This window comes from Macrotis lagotis, chromosome 1 (assembly GCF_037893015.1).
Source record: "Macrotis lagotis isolate mMagLag1 chromosome 1, bilby.v1.9.chrom.fasta, whole genome shotgun sequence".
Lineage (NCBI taxonomy): Eukaryota > Metazoa > Chordata > Mammalia > Peramelemorphia > Peramelidae > Macrotis > Macrotis lagotis.
Genome location: NC_133658.1, coordinates 911,373,749 through 911,401,006, shown reverse-complemented (window position 1 = coordinate 911,401,006; position 27,258 = coordinate 911,373,749). Strand labels below are relative to the sequence as shown.

General features: G+C 32.6%; 1 protein-coding gene across 1 annotated transcript; it reads right to left on the bottom strand.

Annotated features, from left to right (window-relative positions):
• Nucleotides 1-10,956: 10,956 nt before the first annotated feature.
• LOC141508922 (vomeronasal type-1 receptor 4-like) lies at nt 10,957-11,985 on the bottom strand. Its single transcript, XM_074218007.1, has one exon. The coding sequence runs from the start codon at nt 11,983-11,985 to the stop codon at nt 10,957-10,959; it is 1,029 nt and encodes a 342-aa protein (XP_074074108.1).
• Nucleotides 11,986-27,258: the final 15,273 nt, after the last annotated feature.

Below are 27,258 nucleotides of genomic sequence, written 5' to 3'. Positions count from 1 at the left end.
CTGGAGGGAAAAAGGAGCTTAGATTACAACTAAGAGTCAACTATCCTATAAAATTTAGCATATTCTTTCAGGGGAAAAGATGGATTTTCAACAAAATGGATAAGTTTCTAATTTACCTGAACAGAAAATTTTAATTTCAAATAGAAGACTCAAGAATTGCATAAAAAGGTAAATGAAAGGGGGGAAATGTGAGTCAGTAATAAATTGTCTATATCCCTTCATGGGAAAACAAATTTTATAATTCATGAGAATTGTATTTCTCTTAGGATAGTTGAAAGGAGCAAACATACAGAGATCGTGGGTAGAAAATGATCATGATATGATGGTACTTTACCTCATGAGGGTTGTATTTCTGTTGGGATAATTAGATGGAGGGTACTTGGAAAAAGCATGTGGATAAAAATTGATTAAGATTTAGTGATGTTGATGAATCTTCAGAAGTGAATTTCTATCAGGACAGTTGGAAGAAATATATTTTGAAAGAGGGTGTGGGTACAAGGGAGTTATAAAAGAATTAGACATTTTAAAAAAGTATTATAGTAGGTGTAGAAAGCAGAGATGTTAGAAGATAAATAACTCCACGTGATGAGGCACAAAGTACTTACTATAATAGAGGAAAAAAAGGGGAAGTGTGAACACTTAACCAATCTTACTCTCTACAGATTTGGCTCAAAGAGGAAATAGCATATATTCTCAATTGGATATTTTCCCTACATATCAGGGAAGGGGGAAATGGTAGATTGAGAAATATAGAAGTCAGAAGCAAAACATTGGTGAGGAGGGATAAGGGGAAAGGAGAAAGAAAAGTTCAAATATGGAGATGACAGAATGGAGGAAATACAGAAGGAGTAATAATAACTGTGAATGTAAATGGAATGAATTCTCCATAAAACAGAAGTGGATAGCAGAGTGGATTAAAAACTAGAATCTTACAATATTGTTATTTAAAAGAGACACATTTGAAATTGAGAGATACACAAAGGGTAAAAGTAAAAGAGTGGAGCAGAATAAATTATACTTTAGCTGAAATAAAAAAAAACATGCAGCGGTAGCAATCCTGATGTCAAACAAAGCAAAAGCAAAAATAGATTTCATTAAAAAGGATAAGGAAGCAATCTGCATCTCCTAAAAGGTATCACAGTCAATGAAGTAATATTAAACATGCATGCACCAATTGGTATAGTATCCAAATTCTTAGACAAGAAACTAAATGAGTTACAGGAAGACATAAACAGCAAACCCATATTAGTAGGGGATCTCAAATTCTCTCTCTGAATTAAATATAAGCAAGAAGGAAGTTAAAGAGTGAATAGAAATTTAGAATAGTTAAATACAATAGACCTGAGGAGAAAACTGAATGGGGATAGAAAGGAATATACTTTCTTTTCTGTGGTACATGAAATCTGTACAAAATTGGATAAAAACCTCACAATCAAATGCAGGATAGCAGAAATTTTTTTTAGGTTTTTGCAAGGCAAATGAGGTTAAGTGGCTTTCCCAAGGCCACACAGCTAGGTAATTATTAAGTGTCTGAGACCGGATTTGAACCCAGGTACTCCTGACTTCAGGGCCAGTGTTTTATCCACTACGCTACCTAGCCACCCCGATAGCAGAAATTTTAAATGTATCCTTTTAAAATCATTATACAAAAAACTTATAGGTAATAAAGGGTCACGGAGAGATGAATTAAAAATTAAATGGAAACTAAGTAACCTAACTTAAAAAGACTGAGTGGATCAAACAATAAATCAGACATAATCAACAATTTCAACCAAGATAATGACAATGATGAAATATCATACCAAAGCATGTGGGATGCAGCCAAAACAATTATTACGTGGAAATTTTATATCTCTAAAATCTTACATGAATCAATTAGAGAAAGAGAAGATCAATGGGTTAGACAAACAACTAAAAAACTAAAAAAGAATAAATTAAAAATCCTCAATTAAATACCAAATTAGAAATTCTGAAAATCCAAGAGAAATTAATAGAATTGAATGCAAGAAAACTATTGAACTAATAAATAAAACTAAGTTACTTTCTTTTGGAAAAAAACACAACAAAATGGATAAGCCTTTGGTTAATATCATTTTTAAAAAAGAAAAAAAGAAAACCAAATACCAGTTCCAAAAATGAATTCTTTGCCAATGAGAAGTATATTAAAGAAATAATTAAGAATGACTTTGCCCAACTATGTCAATAAATGTGACAATATAAGTGAAATATAAGTGTCCAGATTAATAAAAGAGTAAATAAAATACTTAATAAATAAATAAATAAATAAATAAATAAAATACTTAACCCCATTTCAAAAAATAAACAAATTATCAATAAACTCCCTAAGAAAAAAATCTCCATGACCAGATCGATTACCAAGTGAATTCTACCAAACATTTAAAGAGGAATTAATTCCAATTCTATATAAACAATTTGAAAAAAATAGCTAAAGAAAGAGCTCTGCTAAATTCTTTTTATGACACCAACATGGTGCAGATAACAAAACCAGGAAGAACCAAAGTAGACAATGAAAATTATAGAGAAATCTTCGTAATGAACATTGATGCACAATGTTTAAATAAAATTTTAGCAAAGAGATTACAGCAAGTTCTCACTAGGATAATATACTATGATCAGTTAAGATTTATACCAGTTATTCAGGGATGGTTTAAAATAGGGAAATCAATTGGCATAATTGACCATATCAATAGCAAAATTAACAGAAATCATATCAAATATATTTCAATATATTCTGGAAAAGTCTTTGGTAAAATACAGCACCCATTCCTATTAAAACACTAGCAAGCATAGGAATGAATACTGTTTTCCTTAAAATGATAAACAGTAAGCCACTAAAACCGTCACCAAGAATTACTAGAGGCATTCCTAAGATCAGAGGTGAGACAATGATGCCTATTACCACCAGTAATATTCAATATTTTATTAGACATGTTAACTTTAGCAATAAGAAAAGAAAAAGAAAGTGAAGAAATGAGAATAGACAAGGAGGAAATAAAACTCTCAGTCTTTGCAGTTGATATGATAGTATACTCCGAGAGTCCTAGAAAATCAATTAAAAACTACTTGAAGCAAGTAGGAATAATAGCAAAATAAAAGGATATAAAATGAACCCAGCCTTTTTTATGTATTCCCAGCAAAACCAAGCAACAAAACATAGAATGAGAAATTACACTTAAAGTAACTGTAGACAACATTAAATATTTTTGAATCTACTTTTAAAATCAAACCCAGAACCTAGATGAACAATGTCAATTGCTCATGGTTAAGCTGAATAATAAAAATGTCAATTCTGCCTATATTAAATTGCTTATTCATCATTATACCCATTAAACTACCAAAAAACTAGGTCTATATCCAAAGGAGATCATAAAAAGGAAGAAAAACTCATGTGTATAAATATATATATATATATATATATATATATATAGATGGAGAGATGGAGAGAGAGAGAGAGAGAGAGAGAGAGAGAGAGAGAGAGAGAGAGAGAGAACAGCTATTTTTATAGTGCAATTGTGGGGATGTCTATCAATTGGCAAATGCCAAATTTATGATGTATGCATCTTATGGAGTATTAGTGTGTAAGAAGTCAAGAGTGATCAGACTTGCCTGAACTAAAGGTGAGTAAAGGGAGCATAACCAGAAGAACATTTTACACAGTAATAGAATCATTGTGAGATGATCAACTATGATATAGCTCCTCTCAGCAGTTCAGTGAACAAGGACAGTCCTGACAGATGTTAACATGTCTCCTGACATTCAGTCTCACATCTCCAACTTTATGCTAGAAACTCAGAAAGGATATTCTATAGAAATATTCAACTGGGGGTGGCTAGGTGGCGCAGTGGATAGAACACTGGCCCTGGAGTCAAGAGTACCTGAATTCAAATCTGGCCTCAGACACTTAATAATTACCTAGCTGTGTGGCCTTAGGCAAGCCACTTTACTCCATTGCCTTGCAAAAACCTAAAAAAAAAAAAAAGAAAGAGAAGTGACTGATTTCAAAGGAGGACACAATTGATGCTTCAAGTTCATGAAACAAATGGACCAAGCATGAGTCCATACACCAGAGCATAGACAGGAGAGCAGACAGAGCTTCTCCTAAGACAGTGATTCATCATCAAACAGATGAGGACAAGCTCATGGTTGGGAGTTTGGACAATGATGAGGAGTTGTATGAATTTTCTGATAAATAAAACTTGAGTTCAGTAAGTTTATGTAATTCATTTTTTTTCCAATGTTGGGCCCCAGCAGCTAGGTGGTGCAGTGGATAGAACTGGCCCTGGAATCAGGAGGACCTAAGTTCAAATTTGGCCTTAGACCCTTAATAATAAACTAGTTGTGTGACCTTGGGCAAGTCACTTAACCCCATTGTCTTGCAAACATACCCCTCCAAACCCCCAAATAAACAAGTTTCAGGCTTCAGAATTAAGATAGGTCTTATACATGGGGAAATATGGTACTATATAAGTGATTTTTTCTGCTTGAATTTTCTTAATTCATTCACTCTGTTGTCCAAAGCACGTCTTTTTATTCCCAAATATTTAGTTTATAAGAGAATATGTCCTTATTAATAATCCTAATTGTTGTATTTATTAATATTTATTAATATTAGAGCATTTAGGACTCTCAAATACCATGACCACAATTATGCATTTAAAATGAAAAACTTTCTTAATTGAGAAAGTTCTTACCTAAAAAAGAGACAAGAATTTCCATCAAACTCAAAGGAAAAATCCAGAGAATATTTCAACTTCAATCAAAATGAAGATTGGAGAATAGAGCAATTGAGTAGGAAAAGTGCCTTGTAGGACCACCTTTGGTTAGGTTTGATATCTGCCCTAGACTTTTCCCTTATGCAGCATTACTATAAAGGAGTCTAACCCTTTTCCAAGTAAAAATTGTCTAATCCACTGTTATAGTAGCAAAATTGTAAACCCTAAAAATATAGGGTTAAAATAAAAATGACTGAAAATATGTTAGACTTGAAGTTTCATTTTCTAGGACTTATTATAAATCTATAGGTGTAGGCCATTTGTCCTCTCCTAGAGAGGAATTTCATCCAAAAACAAAAGAAAGGGAAATCATTAACCTCCTTGGACTATGAAGGTTGTGTACTATTAGACTATCCAATTGCTTCTCAAAGTCTATCATCCTTAACTAAATACTGATGAATGGTTATCTCTTCCTGGACAAGTCTTCCAGCATCCTGATTCTTGTCTTCTTGAGTTTGTAATTAATATAAGGGGAGATATCCAGAGATCTTGACTTCTTACTTCTTGGTAAGCTTGATGGTGCAGTGGGTAGAGCTCTGGTCTTGGTCCATCTTTTAGGATGTATATAAGAAAGTCATATTATAAATCTAATGCTATATAAATTTCAGTTATGGAAATAACACTAGTTTTTATTATCTAGGACTATTATTTAGAATTTTAAATAATTCCTCGTATTGTTCAAATTGAAAATTAATCAATTAGCTCCTTTTGTGAGAGCACACGTAAAGGTTTCTGCTCAGAGAAATTGGACCTCACTGTACCATTAGATCAAATTCTTTAGGTCTCTTTTTTTGTCTAGGCCAAAACAGCCCTTCAAACAGAATCTGGCTACTGGACCCTGATGACTCTGGAGGAGAAAGTGAGACTGGTGGTTTAGCACAGCAACCCCTTACTCAAATCCATTTCATGTGCTTGTCATGGCTTCATTTCCTTGATGTTATGGTCTTCGAAAATGAAGGACAAAACATTATTATTACCTATTGGTAAAGGTGACTGTATAATAAAGATCGAGAATGGTTAAGAAATAAATTTTTAACAGGAACATAGTTTGATATAATCATGAAGCAATTTCATCTAATTAAAGAAATGATAATAGTTAACATCGATATAGAACTTTATAAGTGCTTGTCCTAAGTTAGGCACAGAATTGAGCAAATTATTGTATTGTTCTCCTCATAACATCCCTTGGAGGTGGGTTCCAGCATTACCTTTTTACTTATAGTAAACTGAGGCAAACAGATACAAGGGGACCTTTTGGAAGTTACAGTTAATAAAATCTTAATGCCAAATAACAAAGGTAGCTTATATTACTTTCTGATTTACCATAGTTATCCTGATAGAACATACCTAGACCTCATTCTGATTTCTTTCACTCAGATTTTTCGACCAAATGAAATGAACTCAATTTTGGATTTATAATCATTAAATGGTAACATTTAAATCTCAATTTATTCAAAGCTAATTAACTGTTAGTACTTCTAAAGAAAGAGCACATTACTCTTTAAAAGATGTGACAATTCCCAGCTCCCTATAACTTTTCCCCCATTTCAAGATATGGAGCTGCTCTAAAGTACTCAGTTTCCAATTCCTTTGTCCCCATCCAGCCCCAAGCTCTCAACAACCCTCCTTTGCCCTCAAGAAATTTCCTATGGAATGTCTCAAATAAGCCCCCAAAGCTTCCCAAAATAGACATGTTCTTAAAGTTTTTACTAATAGTTTGAATTCACATCTGTTATTATTGTCAGTTTGAACTATACTGGGATAAAATGTATAAGATTCTATTTGAAGGGTTGTTTTGATCCAGACAAAAAAGAGACCTAAAGAATTTGATCTAATGGTACAGTGAGGTCCAATTTCTCTGAGCAGAAACCTTTACGTGTGCTCTCACAAAAGGAGCTAATTGATTAATTTTCAATTTGAACAATACAAGGAATTGTTTAAAATTCTAAATAATAGTCCTAGATAGTAAAAACTAGTGTTATTACCATAACTGAAATTTGTGTAGTATTAGATTTATAATATGACCTTCTTATACACATCCTAAAAGATGGATGGACACATTGTTATCTAATCTATCTATTTATCTATCTATCTATCTAATCTTATTCATCAATCACTGCAGAAAATTTTAAGGCAGTATTATCGAATGGTAAGAGAATTTTTTTTAAAGGAATAAGAATCTTTTCCTTTGTAATTTCTAGCTCTTAATTAAAATCACATTACTGAACCTTAAAGTAAGCATGGGGCTAGATCCTGGAGTTTTAAAATTATGGCATCTAAGAAAGTTTAATAAGGATTTCAAACATCTTTCTGTAAATACTTATGATTTCTTTCTGTTTTAGGAAATGTAATATTACCTCACCTATGTTAATTACAAATTCAGGAAGACAAATGATAAGAAAAAACAGAAAACTTGTTCTGCTCTAATTATACTTCAAATCCAGGAAGAAATAAAGGTTCGTCAGATAGCATTGTATAAGGATGATATTCCTTGACAAGCAATTATTCTGCCTAATATTGTACAGTCACATAGACAGACCTCAGAAGAGGCTAATTCCTTAGCTTTTGTTTATTAATAAATACTCCCTCCTTCTTTCTCTCCTCCCCCCACTCTCTTTTGTCTTCGATAGGCCTGCACCTATATAGGTTTATTGTAAATCTTAGAGAATAAAACTTCATGCTTAACCTATATTTTCTTTCATTGTATTTTAATTCTAGATTTTTAAGTTTTACACATCCTCTTCAGTTACCATTTTTATTGTTATTTTAAACTATTAGCAGGTCCAGTAAGATTTTTGGATTTTACCTTTCACAGATAAAGGCATTTTAAGGGGTTCCTTGCTATGCCAACTTCAACAAAAACCATTACAATCATCTTCTATATTTCTAAATAGTTTTTAAATGACATGTTTGCATCAATCTTTTACCAATTAAATCCATAACCTAAAGGAATGGAAGAAGAGTTCAATTTTCTCACAATTTTTCTAAAACAAAGAATTATCAAATTAATGTTAGGCACTTTATTTGCATTACAATCACATAACTGGGGTTACTTGATATAAAACCACATGAATAAGTTTCCTGATCCATATAATATCATCATCATAATAGATAATAATAAATGAAATCAGAACAAATTCAATTATACATGTATCTTTTTTCTCATTGGTACCATATAAAACCTCAATTTATGATTTATATTATTTTGTATATGTTTTATATAAGGACTAGTCTAAGCATTTTAAATTATGGGATTCATAATTTCTAGCTAATCAACTACAAAAGATTTTAAAAGTGACAGTAAATAAGAGATTTTAATTATCACACTTTGGAATGCCTTATCAATTACCTGGAACAATTATCAGGGACAAAAAGGACCTTGGAGCATGTGACCTTATTACCATTCATGCACCCCATTTGTTCCCAGTTCTTCTTATCTATTTTCTATATTTCCCCTCCAGCTTGTATCTTTCCAAATCTCAGGTCTATTACACAAACTACAGAATTTTCAGGTCAACCATATCCCATATTTAACCCTTCCCAAGATATAGAATTAATTTCAACCTAGGTGATTCTCTTCCTAATTTAACTATAATTATAAAATATTGTTTAAATAGCTACAATCCTGGTGTTATTCACCAGATCAAACAATCCCAAACCTCTCTTATTTTCCCAAAAGAAGAAGGAGACATGCACTGCCAGTGATTAACTGAGAAGAAATTTATAGGAAAAAAAAATTCTTCTTTTATTTAATCCAGCAAGGTGTTTTTAAATAATTACAAAACCCTTTTTGGATGCCTGGTGAAGCATAGTAGTGGGGTTCTGGATTCTCCCAATCCTATAGTTTATAAAAGATTCGATTGCCCAGTTAACAGTAGAGATTTGTTATGTTGTCTACAAAAGTTTTTCAAATTGAAATTCATACTTTATTTTCTTTCCTGCCATTTTTTTATTTTTCAGAATCTGAGGGTTTAATACTTAATAATTCATAAGTCAAGAGAGTTGCATTTCTCTAATAACTTTATAGCTGAAATGGCTGAAATCCTGAAGTGATTGTATCTAAGGCTATGAAAGATTTCTTTTGGTTTATTTGTGTCATTTGTATAAGGATGGGTGAAAATGGGGGACATTACAAACACTGTTGACTTGATCTTCAGTTATTTGTCCTTTAGTAGTTACTTTGAAGAACATTCTTTAGATTATCTTCTTCCTAAAATCCCTTACTTCACAATTTTATGGGACAAGATGCTTTTAATGCTATCTGTGGGATTTTATGACTGATCAGATTATCAATAATTTTTCTCCCTTTTGTTCAATTATCTTCCCAATTTTTGAGAGAAACAAGAAATAAGAAATTGTTGAAGAGATCCCTTATCTTTTCTCTAAAATTGACCCTCTCTGGACTATCTTATATAGATAGAGACTTCACCCAACTAGAAAATCTTAAGAATTTAATCTAAGGTGAATTGTGGCCCACTTTGTGTCACTCTGGCAGGTTTGGTCTGGGTAGCGCTTTTGCCTGGTTTGCTTTAGGTGGGAGTAGTTTGGAAAAGATAAATTTCTTTGTGGAAGACTGAGTGATCAGTCATGTTCCCTGGACCTCATTATAATAACCCTGTCTCTTATAATATTCATTATTTTCATTGATTATGAACTAATCAGAGTTATTGCCACCCTCAGTAACACTCACTTTTTCAATGTCATATCAATGTTGAGTGCCTGGGGAGGAATGGGGGATTTTTATTCAAGAATGTCACTGTTTATTTTGCTTAATTAATATTGATAAAATAATTTACCCAGAATATGTCTCTTCAACTTTATATATATAACATTTCTAAATGAATTAAAACAATATAATTTTCAAGTAAAATAATATGATAGTAACAATTTGAAAATTCTGTAGTATTTTTTCACTTACATGTCACTCTAAGGACCAAATGAATAAATGTAATCCATTGTGATACCTCACATGATGTGTGTGTATATTAAACATATACATGAACATATATATCTTTTTTAAATCTATCTTTATATGCATCTATCTATATGAATTAATTTTGCATTTGCAATCTATCTTCTCTTTAAGAAACTGGATAACATGATTCTTGCTAATCTATAGCATAAGACAAATTGTAACAGACTAAAGGGTGAGTAAAAGAAAAGCTGAAGATAGAACAAAAAGAATAAAATTATAATTATTATAATAATGATAAAATATCTACTTAGCATTTTCAATTTTTAAAAGATTTTTTTAAATATAAGGAAATTTTAGCCTCAAAAAGAACCTTTCACAGACATTGCAAAGAGAATATCACATTTGTGACTCAGGTAAAATCAAGACTTTAAAAATGTTACGCTGCTGTTAAATGATAGAGAATGGACTAGATCCCAGGTGTTCCTTTTTCTAAATGCAGCTTCTTATCTCTATGCCACATTTTCTCACATAGTAATGGGAGAACTTTTGACCTCAAGTGAACTAAAGATGAGAGGGAAGACTTGAGAAATGTTGTTCATTCAACATGAGAACTAGCAGGACCCGGTGCAGAGGTGTCAAACACACTGCTAGGGGAACACTTTGTGGGTCGTGATTATTCTGATTGTGAATTGCACTGGATTAAAATGAAATTCAGAAAAAAATCAACAAAATTAAAACAAATACAATAAAGCACAGATAATTTTTTCTTCAGTCAATTCAGGTAACATCCCTTTAGGACTGCATTTCTGGTTTCCATAGCAATTATAGTCACATGATTTGCATTTGCTTCTCCAGTGGATGCATTTTGTTAGACAATCAGAGGATAAATGACTTATCAAGGGTCACACGGCTAGAAAATAATTGAGGTTGAATTTGTACTCAGGTCTTCTGACTCCAGTTGCAGCTCTCTATCCAGTGAGCAATGAACTTAGATAATATTATATTCTGTAGTGAATTTATTATGTAATTCACAGGGACTCCTTTGTAGGACTCAATGATCTATTTTTCTTTTTTTTCCTTCATTGGTGTAATGGAAGGAAAAGCGAATTTAAAATCAGGAGATATAATTTAAGGAATGACCATATTGCTGGTAATCAATCAAAACCAAAAGCAGACATGAATATTCTGTTATAAAAGAGGAAATAATTTGAATACATGATCACCAGAAGTCCTTCCCAATATTAAGTTCTAAAATCTTTTGATTCTTGTCCCTCCTCCACCAACTTCTGAAAATTTGGTTGCTCTAATGTTCAGGCAGGATGATGGGAGATGGTATGGTTGAGGACATTGTGGCAGAAGAGAAGGATGCCTCCTAGCCCACAGAGCGGACCAATATTTGAGGACTCGAGAGTCAGAGAAGATTAACAAAAAAGGGCTGATGGCTGGGAAGGATACTGCTAGGAGGTCTAGGGTGACCACAAACCAAAGCTGATGTTTGTCAGTTTTAAAGAAGTAAAATGCCAGGCTAGAATTAATGGAATAAAAGGAGACATAAGTGCTCACTAGTAGGAGGACAGCATGGGTGGCTCTTTTCTCAGGGAAGGTTCTAGAAGAGAGATGAGAACTGTAAAGATGTTGGACTTGTTGATGGTGTCTGTGCAGGAGAAGCACTAAGTAGGCACTGGACCAGATCATCAATCCCATATAGATAATATCAGGAATTAAAAAAGTAATTGCAAAAAATGAGACATTAAAAGAGGCAGGAGTTAAAATTGAACAATATCCCAGATGCCATATCTTGGAATTATTAGTCAGATATCTTGAATTATGCATAGTCCCAAGCAAAGTGAGATTAATCATCAGGTAGAAACACCAACAGAAGAAACAGGCAGGAAGAATACACTTCGGGGCTTGGGTTTTAAGCTCTGCCCACCTGGAGTTTCTAGGACTGATGATGATAACCTGAAAACCACTTAAGAGGCAGGTGGTGCTGAGGCAAACACTTCGGGCCACAGAATAAAGACAAAGAATAAGTTTACATCCAATAAGATCCAAGAAATTTTTGAAGCCAAAACAGACAATCACCTGAAGAATTCCCTTGGAGAAAAGTGCTTTTGAGTTGGCCAAGGCTAAATTGGCAAAAATGCACTCTATGGGCCTCAGCCTGTGACCTTTGAGTAAAATGAAAGTGTATAGTCCAAGGAGAAAGAAATTTCCACAAATCCCAACTCCCATCTGAGTAATAAAGAGAATGCCCAATACCAAATAATTTTGCATGGTTTACTTCAAGTCTTGGGAAGAACTGTGGTCAGTGCTGACAAATACTAGGAGAAAATGAAAGATTTATTTAATTTTTAAAGGGTAATTTGATGAGAATGCGGTTTCATTTGGTGGACTTCTTAAATTGAAATTATTTGAGGAATCAGAAAACTCATTTAAACAAAAAAAAATCTTTAAAAAACAAATCAACAGCCACATGATGAGTTAGTATTAAAATAATGACTCCCATTTTCCAGTCTCTGTGCTAAGTGCTTCCCAAGTATTACCTCAGACAGCAATGAGCAAATGCAAGTTTTTATTTATGTCACCTTTTATTAGTTTCCTTATATAGTTACGTTAAAATTGTTCAGTTTCATTCTGATGTGAAAGTGACTCTGGGTTCTCTTTGTCTTTGTGAGTGGAACATATCTTGGATTATATTCAACCACTCTGATAAATCGTCAAATAGATTACTAGGAATAGAATAAGTCTTTTCTTTAGTCACGGCAACCTATAAAATAAAGGACATTTACAAAAACGTCCCTCATCAGAGCCAGTCAATGTTTCTATGACGACGACAAAAAAGTGAGGATAGTGACACGACACTAAATGTGTTAACAATTACAAAGGTTTTAGACAATTGGAATCACCAAATTGTATTTGGTCATTTCGTCAGCCATTCAATAAACAGTTGTTCAGCATTTATCATGTGTGAGATACTATATTAAGAATTGCAGATGCAAAGAGAGGTAGAAGATAATCCTTGCACTTAAGATACTCATAGTCTAATGGTAGGGATGACATACAAATAACTAATCCAAACAATTTACCTATTGGACAAATGAGACATAATCATCACATTGAAACCACCAGAATTAAGGAGGTTCCCGGAAAACATTCGGTAATGCTTTTAAATTTCAACATGATGGTGAGATTTTATTGGGAATTTGATGGAATACAGTGAAGGAAATATTCAGAAGTAATTCAAAAATGGGTAATTGACAGTGAAAATTCCCCAATTCAGGAGATTTATTGTCTTGTTTGATAAATAGTAAGAAAGCTGTGGTATTTAAAAAGCTCAAGACATAGTTTTGTGTAACTTAATTACTACTTTATTACCAAGACTAGTGTATTTATTAATAAAAAAAAGTCAGTTGCACTCACACATGCCAAAGACCCCTCATATGGTGGGTTCACAATTTATATACTCTTTGAAGAGCAGGTTTCATTGATACTGGCAATCAACTTTGATTGATTAACAATGAGAAAATGGTTATTATAATAAGAGGAGGGTTATATTCCCATGAGGGTCTGGATGTATGGAACTTGAACCACCCAAGCCTTGGTCAATTAGGCATCAGTTTCCATATCACATGTCTGACAAAAGGGAGAATTCACATTTTCCCAGAATCTTCCGAGTAAACAGAATGAGCAGGAATTCACAGTAGTAGATTTCTAGATGAGGAAGTAGAAAAGGGGGGGAAAAACCAATGGTCTTGATATAATGATGAATTATTAAATTCAAGGGATAAATATTAATTTTTCTCTTTTCCTTATTTAAATCTACTGAGATATGAAGGCTACTCAGTGAATCACTTACTGATATAAATATTTCATCAAGTGCTCTTAAATATGGGGCTTATAAGGGGAAACAATAAAGGGAAACAGTAAAGGGAAAAGGAAAATGATTGATCTCATTGACAAAATCAAAGGGGACAGTCCCCTCTGCTAAGTAGATTTCACAGATAAAAAAATACATAAGTAAAAAAGCAAAATTTAAAAAAATTGTCCATTTAAGGCTCAGAAGTTTTATCTCATATAGTGGTCTGGTTTTTCAGGGCACCATCAAATTTAGTCCTCTGGTCTAGGTGTGGTCTCAGAATAGTTTCTAGCCTGGCTGGCCTCTGGTTCAGGTTCCTTGTAGACATCTTCTCTTGTAAAAATCCTTTATAAAATTGATATTCATGGAATTTCAAATTTACTTTGCCAATAAACAGGTCAATTAGTGAAAGTTAGCTCAAACCTTACTTGGATCTTGTATTTAAACGTACTATTACTAAAAACCAAATTTGGAAACTTTTAGACTGAAATTTTCATTTCTCAGTTAAGCCAGTTGTGGTGGTGACATTTGTAAGAAACTCAGATATACTCCAAAAATTAGAACACAATTTTTATACTTAGAAATATCCATTCCTCCCTTAAGATGAGATTCTGTTCAGGAAATAATAAGAACACTCTCTACAAGAAGGTGACTTCCCTTAACTGCAATTAGAATAGTATTTATTATATAATTTATTTATAATAACATATTCAACATACTCAAGTGAATAGCTCTTACTAATTACTTTAAAAGTTTTTATAATATTTATTTATTTGATTTTTAGTTAATTGAATAAAATAAGCATCTCTATGATATAGTATAAGGAAATATTATACATTAAAACATTTCCATTACATATAACTTGATAATCCTTTTAAATAGATAAGATAATCCTTTTAAATATATGATAATGTTATTATGTAAACTTTTTCTTTTTTTCTTCCCTTCCCCTCTCACTATAGAGATGGATGCCATTTGTCAAAGTTATGGAACATGCATATATATTTGTATTTATTTTTGTGTGTATGTGCAAAAATTATTTTATACAAACTTCTTTTTAACAACTCTTTCTCTTGTCTTTCCTCATATGTCCTTTGTAATTAATTTGGATATTTATAAAGGTCAAAATGACTTATTAGTTCAATGTCGTTCTTTTGTTTTTTTTCTCAATATCATTTTTATGACAATATTGTTGCATATATATATATATATATATATGTAGTGTTCTCTTGGTTCTGCTCAATTTGCTCTTAATTATTTTGTGCAGACATTTCTATATTTTTCTAAGTTCACTGGGGTCATCATTTATTTTTAAAATTATTTTATTTTTAATTCATAGAATAAAACAAGTATTTCTGTACTATGATGGAAAAGATGATTGCATTTGAAATTGTAAGTCTACTCTGCACAACTTGCTGTTCTTTTCAAATATACAATAAATTATCATGCAAATTTATTTTTTCTTTCCTCCCCTAGAGATGGCTACCACTAGAAACAAATAGGCATATATATATATATCTACAAATATAAAAATATGTATTTGTTTAAAATTATTCTATATTCAATTTATCAGTCTTTCCCTGGATGTGGAAATCATTTTTCTTCCTATGTCCCTTATATTTAATTTGAGTAACCTGTATTACTTTTGAGAGCAAAAAATTCAGAAAACTACAGTTAGAAAAGACATATAAACACATATGTGCTTACCCAGAGAAGATCAAAGTTTAGAATTGGAAGTTTCAGATTGAGCAGAGAGGCAAAAAATCTCAATTTACAATTTCTCAGGAAAGATTCTCTTTCTTGGTGACAGCATTCCACTGGTGGGTAGGCAGAAAGGAGAGCATTTTCTGGGAGACATTAAGCCAGATCTGTCTCTTTTCTTCTAAAGTCCCTTTGTGTTTTTCCATAAACTGTGATATTTAAAAAATTCAAGAGACATAGTTTCTAGGTAATTTAATTATTTGATTAATAAGACTAACATGCTTACTAATAAGAAGAGTAGCATTTTCAATGTCATAGTCTCCTCTTGAAGTAGGGCTCACAGTTTTATATGCCCTTGAAAGAGTGGGTGTTCCAGGGTTAGGGTTATAAGTTCCTGATTAGTGGAACTTTCAGGGTATTAATAGTATTAGAAGAAAAAGGTGGTTAAATAGAAAAAAATAATAAAAAAAAGGCAAAATCAACTGGTCTTGTCAAGGGTTTGGAAGGGGGGATAAGAGTTTGGTTATAAAGAATGAAATTTAGTTTCTGAGCCTGGGGGGACTACAGAGATACTGGTACCCTCAAAACTAATGGGTAAGTTCTGAAAATGAGTGGATTTTGAGAAAATGATAATGGGTTCAGTTTTGGACATGTTAAACTTAAGAGGCAAGGAAGTCATGCCACTTTAAATTGTTCAATAGGCAAATGGAGATATAAGATAAAAAGTCATTAGGGTCATAAAGTCTGGTCATATAGTTTTAAGAATCATCACTGAGCTGATAGTGAAAAAATTATATATGAAGAGAAGAGAGTCCAAGAGAGAGGCTTGTGGAACATCAGGGTTTAACAGGCAAGGGAGCCAAGCATGGTGATAAGCAAAATAAATACCAAAATATCAGTCAGTCTTCACTAACACACTCTCTAATTCCTCCACCCTTTGACTGTAATCTATAATTACTACAAGGATTAGACGGAGGGGATATTTGCAGGAATTCCAATATGCTGCTTAAGCTTCTCCCTAGATTGCCCTGATGTGAGTATCCTATTTTGATTCTTAAATTAATATATATGTATTATATAAACTTATATATAAATAATATATAAACTTATACAATCAATCTAGAGTTCCAAATCTTTTTCTTCAGAAACAGACTTCTAAATTTGTCATCTACAATGTCAAAGACTGTTAGCGATATCAATAAGAATTGAGAAAAGACCTCTCAATATGATAATTAAGAAATTGTTAACAATTTTGAGAGCATAGATTCAGTTGAAGACAAAGATTAGAAGCAAAAATTTTGAGTTAAGAAGAGAGAGAAGAGATCTGGAATAGATCGTCTTATTATCAAGTTTAACAAAACAACAACAAAAACCAGGAGAAAAGGACTGGTACCTATCAGCAAACAGGTTTTGTCATGCTATGTTGCTGCTGACTTTTTAATTATTTATAGGAGATGGAGAATTCAGAAATAATGGGATCTCTTGTGCTTGCAGAAATGTTTACCTTAACAAGAGAGACTGCCTCTGATGCAAGGTGAATAAAGAAGGACCTAGAAATTGAAGGTATTCAAGTGGTATGAGATAAAAGAGTGTATAAGAAAAAGCTTTTTGCATAATTGGCTCTTTTTCGATCAAAAAATGAGATAAAAGTTTCTTCTGAAAGAGGAGGTAAGGGGTCCTAAGGGATGTTCAAGATAGGTTAACAAGTTTTGGAAATACCACTACCATTATCGGGAAAATGAATCAATTAGGGAAGTGTGAAAACATTGCCTTGCTAAAGTTAGGATCCAATTAAGATAGTACAAATGAGGTAGGAGCTAAACTGAATAATATTCTATTATTTAGTTCTGTACAATTTAGAAGAACGGAAAATGAGGCTAAAAAAGGTTAAGTAACTTGTCAAGGAATAAGGAGCAGATTGATCAATGAACAAACTTGAAAATTCACAGAAAAAACAGACACATTAAAATGAGAAATCAATTTACATTTTGAGAACAATTAATGACTTAAATAATATTAAAGAATTATAAGAATAATAATTATAATTCCTAGCATATATCATGCTTAACATATGCCAAAACTTACATTTGTCATCTTATTTGATCTTCACAACTCTGGATGGTAAATGCTGTTATTATTTCCATTATACAGATGAGGAAACTGAGGCAAATAGATTAAATTATTTGCCCAGAGAAACAAAGCTAGGAAGTGTTGTATTTTCCCCCAAATAAGTCCTAGCATGATTTTTCCAGGATGTTTGTAATATAAGCTCTGTCCCCCAAATAAGCCACAGTTAAGGTTGTCAGTCAGAACGACACATTTACTATATCTGTTGCAACACATGATATATGTTTTGAATGATAAAATATCGTTAATCCATAAGTAAATAATATTATTGATACTCATAATTAAAATGGATTTTTTGTATATGAATAAAAGACTAAATGTAGACTGTTGAATTTGAAAAATGATTGAAATATGCTGAAGATAAGCCCTGATGCATCTTTTGGAGCAAAAATTAATATAAGACCCAGTCTCATTATGGGGGAAATATGATGTGGCAGGCTAAATAGTGAACTCATTTCCTCCTGATTCCAAATCCAGTGCTCTAATTGACTGTACCACCTACCTAATTAAACTAACCTTAATGATGAAAAAATGGATATGGATTGAATGAAAATTGGCCCTATTTATAGTAATTATAGTACACAATTTTTAGTTCTAATTAAATTGCCTTGAGAAGAGAGTAAATACAGTTCTAGTCAGAGAATGATTCCTCACATAATAGTCAAGAGACATAACAATTTGCAATATTTACTTATTTGTTGAGAAGGATGCTGGAAAAGCAGAAGCACTATTGTCTCATAAAGGAGCAAGAAGAATAATTCTAAAAAGGAAATTTAGTGTTAGTCCGTTAAAAGACTCAACTCAACATTGTCATACCAAAAAAATTTATAGTTGAAACTGGAAAGAGGAAAAAATAGACAAATGAGGGCAGAAATAAATAAATATTTTTATGAATATTTCTTTTCCTCATCAAAATAGTGGAACCACTCTGTTTTGAATTTGGATGTTAACATATGATGATAGAAGAAGTGAAAATAACACAAAAGAAAAAAAGGTGAAAAAATATAGAGAAAATCAATTCTATATGAAAGAAGTCTGTTAGGAATAAAAATGTGTTTGAGGGTATGGAAAAGCTTATAAAGCCAAAAAAGTGAGGTGGGAGAGATGGAAGTTACCATGAACCAAAGCAAGTCTCTTATTCACTTCTACTTTTCTAGATTCTATGAAACAAGTTTTAAGTAGAAGCTAGAAAAATGAGGGTTAGGGAGAATATGAATGGATGAAAGAGGCTAGTGAATATTGAATAAAGAAAAGTAAAAGGTAACTGCCAAGAAATGATAAGTTTAAACATAAGTAAGAGGGAAATGTGAAAATTAATCAAACTGGTAGTTTAAATTAATAGAGTAAATTAGAAGAAGAAATAGCATGCTGCTGCCAATCATGAAGAGAATGGTGATTGAATTGTTATGGAAACTAGGAAAGGACGTTGAGTAAAGCTGAAAACATATTTGATAATTCACTACAAACATTTTTGGCCAAGGGATGTTAGAACATCATCTCTGAGGGGAGAGGGGATCATAAAATAGGAGAAGAAAATTGCAATATAGATAGGGATCCAACAAGAAAGTAAGGAAAATTTCCAAGGCTTATTCTATAACCTTGTCAAGATCTCTTTCCTGTTGTTAGACATACAGATTGAGAGAGATACTCTCTCTAATTTGCTCCTAGAAGGGATTTTCTGCTTTTAAGTTTCTACATGTAAAAGTGAGAAATTAAAAATACATACCTGATAGATTCTCTGTTTCTAGGTTTTTTTTGTGTGTGTGTGTGTGTGTGTGTGTGTGTGTGTGTGTGTTCCTATGTATTTCAGTGCATTTGTGATGACACAGGCCAGTCCAAGTTATAAGCACTGAATCTTCTGAAACCATTTGTCTCCAGAGTTGTGATCATCATATCATTGGCCAGAAGTGGCATTAATTTGCCAAGAGAAAATGGGAGATGTTTAAAAGGATGAACTCTTGTCCCAGATGAAAATGTCCTCAAGGATTCCCACTGATTAAGAATCCTTCATTTACAATTACTCATGAAAGATGACAATGGCCAAGTCATCAAGCAAAGACAAAGAGGAAAGAAACTTTCCTGGGCTCCAAGGGATTAAAAGAATACCCAAAAGTAGTTGTCTCAGAAAGAGAAGCTACAAAACCTTTTTATTTATATTTCCATCAGTGACCTTGGCCTGGCTTGGGCTTTGGAGTTTGCCTTGAGGGTTCCCAGGCCCTGCATTTGTCCTCTTTTTCATTTAAGTTTCCAGTCTCCCAATGCAATATCTAAATATAAATTACTGCATAAAGCTATTATTCCTCAGGATGGTAGTGGTAACTTTTTTGTGCCTTTATATCTTTTTCTATTCTATTTCTAGGTTATGATCATCTTATCTCCCACACCCCATACAATGATTATCAGTAACAAATAGATTTTCTTATTAGTTCTAAAGGTTATATACATGTAAATTAGGATCTCCCATTCTTTAATCTCTGATAAAGTTCAAATTTCTGGGAGACATTGTAAGTCAGTCAAAAGAAGTTGGGGACCATTTGATCTTATTTCTTGTAAAATGCGTTGTGTTTGTTGTTTCTGTTATGTGGGATTATCAGTGTCCATGAATTTGTGGATTTGACTTGCAGGGAAGCAAGAATACTTTTCTCTAGAATCAACTTCCTCCATCCTTTTCCAATCCTTTCTTCTTTTTGATCCTCTTCCTGAAGGTAAACTGAAGACTGAGGGCAGATGTTGTCCCCTCTGCTGCAATCAGAGAGAGGAAGTATTAGGCAGTGTTCTTCTCTCTTAAAAATGATTAATTGGGGCGGCTAGGTGGCGCAGTGAATAGAGCACCAGCCCTGGAGTCAGGGGGACCTGAGTGTATAAATCCTACTTGATAACGGTAATAAAAGTGATAACTTGCTGTAGTCTCTTTGCTTAAAATTTTTACATCAATATTCTTTAGGGAAATTGTTCTGTAATTTTCTTTCTCTGTTTCAACTCTTCCTGGTATAGGTATCAGTACCATACTCATGTCATAGAAGGAATTTGACAGATCACCTATTTTTTTCCAAATAGTTCATACAGAATTAAAATTAATTGTTCTTTATATTTTTGGTAGAATTTTCTTGTAAATCCATCTGCTCCTAGAGATTTTTTCTTAAGTAGTTCATTGATGACATTCAGTTTCTTTTTTTCTGAAGTGGGAATATTTAATTATTAAATTTCCTCTTATCTTAATCTAGACCATTTATATTTTTGCAAATATTTATTCATTTCACTTAGAGTGCTGGATGCATTGACATAAGTTGGGCAAAGTAGCTCCGGGTTATTACTTTAATTTTCTCCTCCTTGGTGGTGAATTCACCTTTTTCATTTTTCATACTGGTGATGTGGTTTTCATCCTTTCTTTTTTGTTTTAATCAAATTAACTGAACGTTTATCTATTTTTTTTTCATTAAACCAACTCAGTTTTATTTATTAGTCAATGGTTTTCTTACTGCCAATTTTGTTAATCTCTCCTCCAATTTTCAGAATTTCTATGTTGGGGATTTTTAATTTGTTCTTTTTCCAACTTTTTACTTGCATGCCCAATTCATTGATCTTCTTTTTCTCTAGTTTATTGATCTAAACAATTTGTAAATATAAAATATTTCCTAATAACTATTCTGTCAGTATCCCACAAGTTTTGATTTGTTCTCCCATTATTGCTTTTTTTTTAATCCACTTATTCTTTTTTTTTAGGATTTTTGCAAGGCAAATGGGGTTCAGTGGCTTGCCCAAGGCCACACAGCTAGGTAATTATTAAATGTCTGAGGACGGATTTGAACCCAGGTACTCCTGACTCCAGGGCGGGTGCTCTATCCACTGAAGTTATATAATTTTAAATATATGATAGTTCTGATACACATATATACTTATAACTCTAATGAAAATAGAACAGTTAATGTATATAAGTAAGTATAGATGCACCACCGAGCTGCCCAGATTCTGGTTTTTAATCCACTTTTTTTATCTGCTTCTGATTTATGGGAAATGTCATCCCATTCACATTCACAGTTATAATGTCCATTCTCTCCTTCATTTGTACTTTTCTTTCTCCTTTTCTTCTATCCCTCCTCACCATTGTTTTGCTACTGATCACTTCCTCCTTCAATCTACCCACCCTTTTATCTGCCCCTTCTCTTTTCCTTCCCCTTTCCCTTTTACTTTTTTCCTCCTTTCTTCCCCCCCTTTCCACTTTCCTATCCCTCCCTTTCCCCCTCCTAATTCCCTGAAGGGTTAGATAAAGTTCTTAATCCAACTAAACTCAATATAGGTTATTTCCTCTTTGAATCAGATTCAATTAAGATAAATTTCAAGCAATTCTAATCCCTTCCCTTCCTTTCTTCTTCTGTAATAGGTCCCTTGTGCCTCTTCATGTGATATAATTTACCATATTTTTCCTCCCCTTCCCTCCCATCCCAGTACAATCCCTTTTGTTAAAACAATCTCTTAAAATCAATTAATGCTCATATCCTCTAATAGAAATATAATTCTAGAATTATGAGTGTTATCTTCCCATGTAGGGATATATCCAGTTTAATCTTATGGAATAATATTCATTTTCTTTACCCCTGTTTATTTTTTATGTATCTCTTGAATCTCATATTTGAGCATCAAATTATCTGTTCAGTTCTAACTTTTTCATCAGGAAAATTTGAAAGTCACCTATTTTATTAAATATCCGTCTTTTCCCCTGAATGAGTATATGCAATTTTTCTGAGTATTTGATTCTTGTTTATAATCCAAGATTCTTTGCTTCAGGAATATCATATTGCATTCCCTTTGATCTTTAATGTTGATACTGCCAAGTCCTCCATATTTTGCCTGTGGCTCCTTGATATTTGAATTATTTCTTTATGGCTGCCTGCTGTATTTTCTCCTTGACCTTATAATTATGGAATTGAATACAATTCTTTTTAGAATTTTAATTTTTAGGAAGTAATTCTGTGGATTCTTTCAATAACAATTTTACTCTCTGAGTCATGGATATAAGGGTAATTTTTCTTGTGGATTTTCTAAAAGTTGTTGTACAAGCTTTTTTAAAATCATGGTATTTAGGTAATCCCCAAATTCTGAAATTATTACTCCTGGATCTACTTCCCAACTCAGCTGTTTTTTCCATGATGTATTTTACATTTCCTTCTAATTTTTTCCAGTTTTTAAAAATTTTGCTTTACTTTTGTTTGATGTCTCATAAAGTCATTAATTTCTCCTCACTCAATTCTATTTTTAAGAAATGATTTTCTTCAGTTAGCTTTTGCATCTTCTTTTCCATCTGGTTAATTCTATTTTTAAGGAAACTATTATCTTTTTTCCCACTTGCTGATTGTATTTTTGAAGAAATTATATTCTTTTTTGCATTTTCCCAATTTTAGGTTTAAAGATTTTATTTTCTTCCGTGAATTTTTGTGCTTCCTTTTGCAAGATGTTGAATTTTTCTTCATTTCTTTCCCCAGTTTTTCTACTTGATTGTTAAAGTCATTTTTGAGCTTCTTCAGGAAGTCATATTGGACTGAAAAAACAATTCTGTTCCCTTCTGGGGCGTCATATGTAGTATTTTTTCTGAGTACTTCTGAGATGGTTTTGTACCTTTCCTTATTTCCATAGTAACTTTCTATAGTTCCTGTTTTTCTTTGATTTGCTTATTCATTTTGAGCTCTGTTCCTGTCTAAGTTTCTTTCAGAACTTCTGCTTTGAGACTGACACAGTGGCCTCCTCATTGAACTGGGGCCATTCAGAGACAGATGTTCCATAGTGAGAATGATAGAAGCTGGTACAGGGGCAGCTAGGTGGCTCAGCGGATAGAGCACTGGCCCTGGCATCAGGAGGACCTGAGTCCAAATCTGACCTCAGAAACTTCAAAATTTGCTTAGTTGGGTGACCTTGGGTGAGTCACTTAACCTCATTGTCTTAAATAAATTTTTTAAAATTAGAAAAACCTGGCTCACTGGGCTGGGCCATTCAGTTCAGTTATGTCAGTTGAACAGGGGATCTGGGGTACCTGTCTTGGAGCCCTCCCATTTGATTTGCTTTCCTGACCTGCTGAGATGGAACCTAGATGCCTCTGGTGCAGATCTTTGCTGTGATTGAGAGCTTCTGGATGGTCTTTTTTTTTAAATTTTAGAAAGTTTTTTGAAATTTATTTTGAATTTTACTATTTCCCCCCAATCTTGCTTCCTTCTCCCCACCCCCCATAGAAACAGTTTGTTAGTCTTTACATCATTCCTATAGAATGCATCTGTCTAAGTTGAATGTGATGAGAGAGAAATCATATTCTTAAGGAAGAAACATATAGTATGTGATATAGCAGAATTATATAAGAACATAACTTTTTTAAAAAAAATTAGAGGTAATAGTCTTCAGTTTTTGTTCAAACTCCACAATTCTTTCTCAGGATACAGATGGCATTCTCCATCACAGATATCCCAAGGTTGTGCCTGATTGTTGCTCTGTTGGTATGAGCAAGTCCATCAAGGTTGATCATCACCCCCCCTGTTGCTGTTAGGGGGTACAATGTTTTTCTGGTTCTGTTCATTTCACTCAGCATCAATTGATGCAAATCCTTCCAGGCTTCCTTGAATTCTTGTCCCTCCTGGTTTCTAATAGAACAATAGTGTTCCATGCATATGTATGTATATATATATATATATATATATATATATATATATATATACATGTATAACCACAGTTTTTTAAGCCATTCCCCAATTGATGGACATTCTGTCAGTTTCCACAAATAGAGCTGCTATGAACATTTTTGTACAGGCAATGTTTTTACCCTTTTTCATAATCTCTTCAGGGTACAGACCCAGTAGTGGTATTGCTGGATCAAAGGGTATGCACATTTTTGTCGTCTTTTGGGCATAATTCCAAATTGCTCTCCAGAAAGTTTGGATGAGTTCACAGCTCCACCACAATGTATTTTCTACTTCCCTTCCAACAATGATCATTGTCCTTTCTGGTCATATTGGCCGGCCTGAGACTATGGATTGTTTTGATTTCCTCATCTGTAAATTTCCTTTGCATATCATTTGACCATTTGCCAATTGGGGAAGGATGGTCTTTTTTCAAACTCTGCCTGTATTGGTTTTAGCTCCCTGCTCTGGACTCTGTTCTCTGCTCCTGACCACACTCTCCCTCTACTCTAGTGAGGCATACTTTGCTGGAAAATGCTCCACTCTATTGTTTTAGAGGCTTGATTAATAATGTTTTTGAGGGAAGCCTGGAGAACTTTTGGTATTCCTGGCTTCCCTTTGCTATCTTGACTCCACCTAAAGTCATTTTCTTATAGGTAGAATTTTTAATTTTCTGGTTAGGTTAATGCAAAAAGAGCTGCAAAAAATTCTTTTGGAAAATAAAAGTCATTTTCTTTTTTTGATGTGATTGTTGGGTGAAAGCATTTGAGTAGTTTAGTTACTTCTGACAAAGAATTCTAAAATGCCTTCCTCCATAGCGGGACCAATTTACAGTTCAACCAATAGTACACTGTGACATTGCCTTTCTTAGATTCCCTTCAACATTTGTCATCTTAGGAAGTTAGGTGGTACTGTGGATAAAGAGTTAAACTGACAGAATTCTTTAAATTCTCATCTTCCTTAAGTCCTCTAGTTCCCAATTTAGGGAAATTGTAGGGAAAACAAATTTTTATCAATAAAATTAAGAAATAACAGTCCAGAATATCTTTATCTTTGTCATTTTTTTGCAGTTTAATTCCCTTAATTTGTAAATGAAAAAAACCTCATACTTTTAAAGGAAAAAGTTAGCAAAAAATCTTAAAAATTATGTATTATTTCTTTCGTTTATACTATTGATCTAAAAAAGTATGAAAAGTCATAGAAATATTAAAAGTCATGCTTAAATGTAAGAAAATGTTCATGTAAAGAAATGAAAGTTAGGTTTGAGATAGAGATAAATATGTAAAGATTGCTAATAAAATTGTGTGGCAAACAAATCAAATAAAGGTAGACTTAGATATAACCTGATTTAGATAAGTTTATTGACATTGATATTTGTAATTGTTAATGAAGTCAGTCTGGTTACCTCATCTAAGTCAATATTCCTCAGGGAAGGAAGGAATACTCAATATTAACACTCAAAAACGATAGGATCTTGCTAGCGATGGAAAAGGAGGGAGTTAATAGGTTTTGGATATAGAGATAGAAATGGAGAAGGGAATATTACAATAAATTTGATTGAGAAAGGTGGTTGACATTCACTTAAGGTTGCATGACAGTCATGAAATTCTAATTATACTCTTTTCTAACATTCTAGTGAATGCTAATTGGTTAATGGATTAAATATATATATATATATAGATAGATAGATATCTATATCTATCTATCTATCTATCTATCTATCTATCTTTTGCCCTTTGCTAATAATTCATAACTAACAGAATTGCTGTCTCCTTGGGAAAGATTAAAAACTCCCTTAGCTAAATAGAATCAGGATGTCATATCTTTTGAAGATGGAAATTTTGTGGAGTGAAAAGACAGATATTTATATGATTGCTAGGGAATACACTAATGAGAGATAATAATCTTCCCTTTTAACCAATCTTTGAAGTAGCCTGGCTGGATTCCTGAGATTAACTCTAGTCACATGCATTATGAAATTCATATGGATTAAAATCAGTTATATTGTAGAAAAATATATAAGAGATCAACACAGAAGAAATCAGAGTTAATGTTAATTTTAATCTGGTCACAATAGATAGATATAGAAAATACCAAACTCCTCAAATATTCATTCATAGTATTTTACATTTATGTGAAAGTATATTTAATGTATCCATATATGTATCTATCAGAAAGCATGTATCATGTCTTTCTAAATTTAACTATTGATATTATATAAATTTTATCCATTCTGTCAGAAACTGGATAGCATGATTTTTGCTAATATATGATATTCAAGAAAACAAAGGAGTTTGGATTACAATCAAGAAGCAACTACCTAGCATAATTTTTCAGGGGAAATGATGAGCAGCGCACTAGTGAGGAGGGACAGGGTGAAATGAGAGAGAAGTATAAACACAGACAAAATAAGTTTGAGGAGAATATAGAGTTATCTGTGTATTTATAATAATCACAACTATGAATATGAATGGGATGAATTATCCCACAAAATTAGAGTCTAGCACAATGGATTAAAAAATGGATAAAAAAATTAAAACAATATATTGTTTATAAGAAACGTATTTGAAGTGGATAGTAGAGAGTAGAAAGTAAAGATAAAAGCCTGGAGCAGAATTCATTATGTTTCAACTGTGGTTAACAAAAAGTAGTAATCCTGAACTCAGACAAGGCAAAAGTTAAAATAATTAAAGGTTATAAGGAAGGAAAATACATCTTAATAAAAGTTGCCATAAACAATGAAATATTAGTAGGATATATATATATATATATATATATATATATATATATATATATATATATGCCTTAAGTGGCATTTCATCCAAATTCTTATTAGTTAAATGAGTTACAGGAAGAAATGGACAGCAAATCTCTATTAGCAGTAAACTAAAACCTTTCAGAATTCGATAAATCTAAATACAAAATAAATAAGAAAGAAGTTAAGGAGATGAATAGAATTTTAGAAAAGTTATATATTATAGAACTCTGGAGAAAATTGAAAGGTGATAGTAAGAAAAATACCATTTTCTCAGTGGTACATGGAACCTACACAAAAATTGATCATGTATTATGGAATAAAAACTTACAATCAAATTTAGTGAGGTCAAAATATTAAATGCATCATTTTCAGATCATTGCACAATAAACATAATGTGAAATAAAAGACCATGGACAGATGGACTAAAAAGTAAATGATAATTGAAC